Here is an 8,468-nt window from a genome sequence, read left to right as displayed (position 1 = left end):
GATGTACGACCTTGCATTTGGGGCCTTGCCGCAGCTCCTCCGGTATTTGTAATAGTGGAGAACGCTGTTAAACCTGGATTTGCATTCCTCCTGCCTCTCGAGGTCGTCGACCCTACGAGCGCCGACAACCTGAGTATGCTGTAGGGCGTCATGGTAAGACCAAGGCCTCCGATAATTTTTTTTATTATAAAATGTCAGGGGGGGGGGGGCATATGGCCCCTGCTAGCCCCCCTTAGCTTCGCCACCGGATCTACTCCCCGGCTAGGCCACGTTTTGCCTTGTCGTGACACGCATGAGCTATCACACTTCATTTTTCATGTAAAGTGCGGCCAATTCTATGGGCCCGATTTGCTCGTTAGATAGTTAGGGATGAAAACTAATAGAAATTGACAGGAAAATCTCTCTTCTATTGACATAAATCAAATTCGAAAAATGTAGGATGAAAAATAAAATCAGGATATATGTGAACATAGGTAGAGAAATATAGATGGGGAGTCAACAATTTTAAGTTAGAATCAAATGATCTGGTCTTCACACAACAATACACACGTATGAAGTGATCAGTCAAATATACACTTTGTCTAATGTTTTAACACGTTAACATGCATAACGGTGATTAGCACCTGCTTGTACGGTCAATGCCCTAGAACTTGTTCATGTATTAACATAGTATAAGAGTGTATAATTGTTGGGTATATCCTGCATATTTTGAAAATGGTAAACATGGGTTCATCTCAGAAAACAACAGGATCCCACAAAAAGACATGCAGAAATACCCATCTTGTGCTTCTCGTATTTTTCTGTAAATACGAAAACGAGCAGGACAATGAGACAGGATTTTTTCCATTCATTTTCATCCCTACTTGCAATATATATATTAAATTTAAATATTCGGATAAGATAGGAGTTCTCCTTTTTTTTTAAAAAAAATAGCTAGCTATGATTACAAGTCAAAGACCTGCCCATGACCACGAGTCCATAAAGAACGAAGGGTCTATTCGACTGATATTAAAGCCGATTGATAAATCACTGTTTTGGTGTAAGAAAAATAGGCTGATAAGTTCAAGCCAACGTGCCCGAAAATCATATACCTGTTCCGGTTCATACGCACTCTTTGCCGGGACATGAAAGCCTCGTCAGAATCGTGTGCTCTCTCTTCTCTGCTTCCCAAATCCCAATCCCCGGGCTTTGCACCCTCGAGCTCCGATCCCGACGCCGTAAACGAGCCAAACCGAAGCTTGGGCGCGTACGTGGCGCGGCCTTTTAAGGCAGGCAGTTGCTGCAGCTCCGCGCGCGCGCGGGACAGGTCAAACCAAACTCGCGCGAGTCGCGACGCCACACCCCCCGGCCCGCCCGCCCCACGTCCCCCTCAACCGTCCGTCGGCCTCAACGCGGCGAAGCAAACACACAGATGAGCTGCTAGCTGCCCGAACCCCGTCCGCATCCGCTTCCCTTGTCTTAAAAGGCTCCGGCGCGCAGCCCCACCGCCTGATCACAAATCGCCCACTTGGTTCGGTTACCGATTACCGATCATCAGCGCTGGCCGCCCGCCCATGGAGAAGAAGCTGCTGCTGCCGCTGGCGGTGGCGCACAAGCACGCGCACGGAGGCGGCGGCGGGGCGGAGCGGATGTGGGCGCGGCCGTGGCGGTGGGCCAAGACCGCCTTCTTCCTCGCGGCCATGCTCGCGTCGCTCCTGCTCGTCTGCGCGCCGCCGCTGCTCGTCGTGCTCCTCGACCTCGCGCTCCCGCCGGCGCTCCTGTCCGCGACCCTCCGCGCCGGCGGAGGCGGCGGCGCCGGCGACGGGTCGTTCGCGCCGGCGGTCGTGGCCCAGGCGCGGGCGTTCGACTTCCGCTCCTCGCTCGTCGACCTGCCCGCCGTCTCCGCGGCGCGCGCGCTGCTCATCCTCTGTTAGTATCTATCCGTCCACTCCAGATCGCCTTTCGAAATTCGAATTCATCCGTGAGCTCAGCTGAACTGACCGCTTCTCGTGTCGTGGCATGGCACTATGGCAGGCGCGTACGTGGTGTGCGGCGGAGGCGGCGCGTACCTAGGGGTGGTGGTGGCGTGCGCGGCCGGGTCCGTGTCCTACGTGCTCGCCAAGGCCGCCGCCGTGCTGCCGCGCCGCGCAGGGCCGCAGGCGGGTGCGGGTGGTGACGCTCGCGCCGCCAGCCCGGAGGCCATGCTCCTGCTCTCCCTGGCGCTCGCCGCCGCGCACCTCGCCGCGGCGTACCGGACCAGCTGCCGCGAGCGCCGGCGAATGCTCGTGTACAGGATCGACGTCGAAGGCGCCGTGAGTACCATCGCAACGCAACCAATTCTCTCCATCCGCGTTACCTTCCGTGTGCTGCGAGTTGCACGCGCTTCTCTGCCGAAAGCTTCACGTCTGCGCAACGCAATACTCCTAGATGCGAATAACCCTTTTTTTTTTACTTGAGAAAAAAAAAACTTTCTTCGCGCGTACTTAGTTGCCTAGTTGCAGTGCAGGCTCGCAGCGCATGACCTTGAGCATAGTGGGTGCCATCATTCTCACGAATAATCCAGGCATTTTGTTGGGTGCATCGACACCCAGTCGACTCTGCTTTCGGTGACAGATTCTCGGTGCATAGTCATTAACGCGTTCCATATAGTTTACCTTAGGCACAAAGGTTAAGACAGGCTATTTGCATCCTGCCAGACTAGATAGTATATAAACTATATAATTATTATTAACTGAGTCTAATTGGCATCCAGATAAAAGGAACAAATATAGAATTTGTTATTTTTTGCTGATGAGAAAAGTTAAGAGCCTTTTGTTTTACTGAACTAGTTAACTTTCTATGTGCAGGTGAGGTTAAAAGGAGGTCATCAAACACCCAAAGGGCTGAAGCAGTGTAGCGTGTGACACCCTGTTCTTCCCATCATCCTCACCACCATTAGCATCCGCCACATCACCATACACGTACGTAGGAAGATTAATTTTCCTTTTAGGAGAAAATTTTGGTTGAGTTCGTCTTCGTTCGTCATGTGGGGGCCCTGTTCGACTGATCCAGTTGTGGCTGATTTCGGCTGATTCAATAGTGTTCTGTGATAGAGAATAAGCTGAAAAATGTGACCAGACGAACACGCTGACCCGTGTAACTACTGTCACTGCCGTAAAGTGAACATACTACTGTAAATACGAAACGGTCATATGCTTTGTTATTATATACACCCGGCCTCCTGCGATGCAGATTGCAGACGCAGGACGAGCCGCGTTCGACGCCCGCTTCCTTCGTGCTACGTCTTTTGTGTCCATACAATACAATACAATACAGTTGCAGTTGCAGTTGCAGTTGCAGTTTATATGTCCTTCTGGAAAACCAGACTTGTACATGTATCTGCACATAAAACCATGCTGGACTTGTGAAGAAAATTTCCATGCTGCACCAACCGATTCAGAGAAACTTCGTCTTCACTGAAGAATTTTTCGCTTTTCAGAAGGAGACACGGCTCGGGTCAATGGCGTTCCACCGTCGCCTCCTACCGTTTCAGACCAAGCTACATCAGGACAGAAATTAGAGGAGACATCTTCTGATTCTGAAACCAGGAACCTTCCGGTTCTTCTTGACGCCAGAGAACTCGTGTTTTTCGTCAGGCTTGCGGTCTGTGCGTTTAGCAAGTCTCTGAAAATTGAAAACGGATACAGAGATACTACCAGTTTGGAAGCGCCAGTTCACACCGTGGAAGACACCGTTCAGAGACGGCAGCAGCAGCAACAGACCCGTAAAGTATGTGTAAAATCTGCAGGTGGGGGAGCGCAAAGAGTAGCTTGCGTTTCCGAAAGCCGAAAAAACTCGCGTCAGGCCCTGTTTAGTTTCTAATTTTTTTTCCTTCTACAGTAAAAGAGCATGCTTGACACATGCATGGAGTACTAAATGTAAACGAAAAAAAACTAATTGCACAGTTCTCGGCAAAATCGCGAGACGAATCTTTTAAGCCTAATTAGTCCATGAAAAGCCTTAAGTGCTATAGTGACCTACATGTGCTAATGACCGATTAATTAGTATCATTAAATTCGTCCCTGATGGGTTCTGTAATTTGTTTTTTTATTAGTATCCAAAAACCCCCTCCGACATTTTTCCGACACATCCGATGTGACACCAAAAAATTTTTACCTTCTCAAGTAAACACACCCTCAGTTGATGAGAATAGAGTCCTGTTACTGAGAGACCAGCGCACACCCAGCGATGGTTGAGCGCATGTCGTTTTTTAGGTCGTGCTGCCTACAAGGCTGCCAAGATAATGGAGCGCTCGTTGGGCAAAACCACAACTGATGACTGATTAATGGATGTGCTTTGAAGGTGGGCAAAACCACCACCGGGAGGAATTTGGAGGAAAATCTGGATGAATCTGGAGAAATTTATGAGAAGATAAACAGTGATTTTCATCTGTAAACAGTGAATTCCAGCTGGTATTTCAACCAGCCGAACGACGCCTGACAAGATGTAAGTTTAATGCTAAAACACCTACGCAGGACTCGTCGTGAAGCATCGAGTGCATGTTTGGTTTGGGGCCATAGATTGATGAATGCTTGGGGCACGAAATGGTGCCAAATCCGTAATGCACTTGTGCAACTAAAAAAGCTCGAAAATAAAAGGCTTTACAGTAGACATGACCCAAACAGATCCCCTCACGAAGAATTTTGAGTCTGGAATTTGTAACGCTGAAACTCCCATTTGGCCATACTTCCACTCTGTTTGCTTTTTCTTCTGAAGAAATATCCAGTTTGTTTGCTGGAAAACCTTGATGGAACATACTATAACAGGAGAAACGTCCTGTCGAAACTTTCAACGGAACGGTTAAAAAGGTCGGTCCAAGCCCAACAGTGGCTAGACTGTCCAAATTAAATTATTTAGCCCACTAAAGTTACACGGATGAGCGGACAGACCCATATATATGTGCATTAGGAAAAAGTCCATTTAGCTTCCTCAACTATCAACGTTGTTTAAATTTTCTCTTACTAGATAAATACCCGTGCGTTGCACGAAAACATAACAATGATATGGTACTTTAAGTATGAGCATGTGTTGTATTTTTTTTAAAAAATAGTATAAACATGTTACAAAAAAGCAATTTTCTAACGTCATGTTCAGAACATCAATACTACAAACTTAATTTTGTGAATAGCTATAACTAATAGGGGCAATTATGTTTTAATTGTATCTTCCGACACACCTATATGCCACACCTTCTTAATAGCACCCTAAGGGTATCGACTCGGCAAGCACCAGCGGTAAAGTAGTCCTTGCAATTCTCTTTGATGTGTTGGTAGTATCTTGCATATAAACTCTTTGTTAATATTTTAAGCTACAATTTTGTTGACCATATATGGAGAAAAATATGTATTGCCGAGAGAAATTACCTCTTTTACGGAGTTAGAACCTCTTTATAGACGATATTCTTTGTGAACGTCGGTTTCTTCTTCCTCTTCCCCTTGTTGACATCCTTCTCAATAGCCGGCACAACCAAGATCCTAATGTTCGATCTTGCCATGGCTCTTGATAGCGCTACATATAACTGACCATACGAGAACACTGGTTCTGGCAAGTACACCATGACATTAGGGATAGTATGCCCTTGTACCTTGTTAACGGTCATGGCAAAGCTGAGCCAAATGGGAAACTGCTTTTGCTTAAATTGGAAAGGGAACATTTCATCGTCAGACGGGCATAAGGGTATGCGAGGCAGAAAAACTCGCTTTCTAGCATGCACTCCAACACAATTTTCTGCGTCTATGGTATTCTTTTGGAATCCTTGTATGATAAGCCTAGTACCATTGCAAAGTCCATTCGCAGAGTCAATGTTCCTAAGCAATATGACCGGGCAGCCAATCTTTAGCTTTAGTACATGTGGCGGTAGACCATTTGATGTCAAAGTGTAAAGAAATTCCTCAGGGTAGTAGTTGTGCGGATCGTCCATCTCACACTCAAAGCTATGGTACACCATCTAACCGCCTTGAAAACTACCTATCATCTTCATGTTAATCATATCGACCCATTCGTTCCATGTAGACAATATCGCTCGAGAGGTAATGTAGTCATTGTTTGGCATATTTGCATTGAGCCTAGGGAATATGCAATCAATCAATGTATCAAGATCATTATCTCTCCTGGTGTACGGTGCACATATATTAGGATGAAGGTGAACTTCATCATCATCATTGGCCTCCTCAGAGCCTCTACCGATGCGTAGCGGGTATTCTGCAAACCACGAGTCGCTTTTTACCCTCATGTTGCACACCAGTTTTAGATGTCGCATGGAATCCCAAAGGTACGACATTTGCAGCGAGGCATCGACTATCTGAGACCTTGACCCTCTTCAAACAATGGGGAAAACTTGTCTGAAATCTCCACCGAACACGATAGTTTTGCCCCCGAACGGTAGCTTAAGTCAGTGCATTATATCATGAGGCTATTGTCTAGCGCCTCGACACCCTGCCTCTTTGTCATGGTAGCATCGTCTCAAATAATGAGAGATGCAATTCGAAGCAGCTAACAGTGCCACTCTATTTTGTGAAGTTGCAAAAGGCCCCATTGTTGATGGTGAGGGGAATCTTGAATCTTGAGTGGGCGATTCTGCCACAAGGCATTATTGAAGCTGCAACACCAGGCGTAGCTATTGCCACAACAATCTTGTCCTGGTTGCATATAGTATCGAGTAGGGACTTGTATAGATAAGTCCTCCTGATGTCCTAGGTCCATCCACAAAGAACAGACCACCATCTTTGGTATCAACAACAAACATAATGTAACACCTCTGGTGTTATGAGCTTGCTTAGCACCAAGATTAAGACCTAAAAGAGATTAGCAAAACAAGTTCACTAGGTTTAAGAGTTTAAAACTTACCTGAAATGATAAACAAATTCTATGTGTCTCACTTTTGTGGTTGAGAAAAATCAAAATAAATATTGTTAACTAGTGCTCTTGGGAGCTCAAAATCAAATTTGAAGTTAAGATAAGCTCTTTTCGTTAAGACGACAAACACTTGAACTTACGTTTAAAGTACTATTTTTGGTGATTTATTATGGGCGAAATAATTAATTAATGCTTAAATATTTTGTTTCTATGGGTTAGTATGGAGTATGGACCATTGCATGAAATGCTTGTGGGTTGGAGTTAATAGGGTTTAGGCCTTTTAAAAATTGTAACAAAAGTGTTAATGGCTGCTAGTTCGAACTGAACCTTAACTTTTCTAAGTATGGAAAAAGTAGTAAGACAATGCTATCTTGACATTTAATTTCTAATAAAAATGTTTAAACACTAACTACATGTTCTTGTACTATTGGTTGCCTCTAAGAGAGTACTTGAGCATGGCTTAGGTGGTAGTGGTGTTGGGTGTCACGATACCCTCACAAAAATTGCCCGAACCTCGTTAAAACGTGTCAAAGTCGTGTCATTGGTGCTCTGTTCGTGAACTGATGTCAGAGCGATGAGCTCACATTGACATCCATCTACCTCCTTCCCTGGTGGTCCTCTGGTCATAGCGATGGCATTGCTAGGTCGTTGGCAATATGGACTTTACGATAGGGGAGTTAGTTGAACCTCAACTATGATTGTTAGTGACTTTTGCTATGCTTTGAAATGTGTGCATGTCACCTAGGGCAGCCATTCAGACTAGGTTCGCGGTCACCACGGGCACAACGTGGTGGCGCCGAGGTCACGTTGCGACCAAGACGCGGTCGCCGGCCCGTGCGTGCGCTAGGCCCATGCCGCACTGCGCCGAGGTCTTGCGTGGCCCGACCCGACTGGCAGTGATCTGGTCACCCGGCCACGGTGTGCGCGCGCCAACGCCAGCCGCCGAGCCTTGCACGGGGCCGTGGCGGAGCTGCGACTGTCATCGCCGTGCCGTCATGGCGCTTGCCCCACCTTTTGTTCTACCTACCGCATCGAATCTTTGGACGTGTGCTGTTGCCGCCGCGCCTTGGTCGACGACCCCAGTCACTGTGGTGACGAGATGTTTCCCTGCCTCGCCCGCTAGCCGACGCCAGTGAGCCCCGCTTGGGTCTTGCCGCTCCATTCAAGCGTGTCGCGCTAAGCCCATGAACTGTCACCTGTGCGCACGTGTTCGAGCTACCGCCATCGAATGGAGCCGCCCCATCTTAATCTGCTCGCCCACACTCGGGTGCACTCTCCATGGCATGGCCATGGCTAGAGCTCTACCTTTCCGCCCTCCATTTCGCCTAGCTGAGGGTTTCACAGTTCAATTCCTCATACCAGTAGGTGGCATAAGAAGGCAACTAGGCATCCCATCTTCCCCATGCCCGGTCGAGCGCTACCTACCGCCAATTTAGCGTTTTGCTTGCCGCCAGCCATGGGCATCGCCACAGCTAGTGGATCAGGGGTAAGTCCTAACCCGTGGGGAAAGAACTCAATTGGTGGCATTTTTGGACTCGTGTTGATCCACTCTAGCTGGTGCTCATGACAGGTTGGCTTGGTTTCTCATCGTGGGT

General features: G+C 47.5%; 1 protein-coding gene across 2 annotated transcripts; it reads left to right on the top strand.

The window, feature by feature from the left end:
• Positions 1-1,398: 1,398 nt before the first annotated feature.
• On the top strand, positions 1,399-3,935 carry LOC136493134 (uncharacterized). 2 transcript variants are annotated; one of them, XR_010768309.1, is made up of 4 exons: positions 1,399-1,908; positions 2,014-2,291; positions 2,826-2,939; positions 3,458-3,935. XR_010768309.1 is itself a non-coding variant. In XM_066489182.1 (3 exons), exons 1-3 carry the CDS (start codon positions 1,554-1,556, stop codon positions 2,880-2,882), a joined length of 690 nt encoding a protein of 229 aa, XP_066345279.1. In that variant the 5' UTR covers positions 1,403-1,553; the 3' UTR covers positions 2,883-3,244. The 2 variants fall into 2 exon arrangements, 1 of the variants encoding a protein (XP_066345279.1); XM_066489182.1 differs by lacking the exon at positions 3,458-3,935 and having other exon boundaries at positions 1,403-1,908; positions 2,826-3,244.
• Positions 3,936-8,468: the final 4,533 nt, after the last annotated feature.

This window comes from Miscanthus floridulus, chromosome 1, assembly GCF_019320115.1.
Source record: "Miscanthus floridulus cultivar M001 chromosome 1, ASM1932011v1, whole genome shotgun sequence".
NCBI classification, from domain to species: domain Eukaryota; kingdom Viridiplantae; phylum Streptophyta; class Magnoliopsida; order Poales; family Poaceae; genus Miscanthus; species Miscanthus floridulus.
This window is presented reverse-complemented; position numbering and strand designations above follow the sequence as displayed.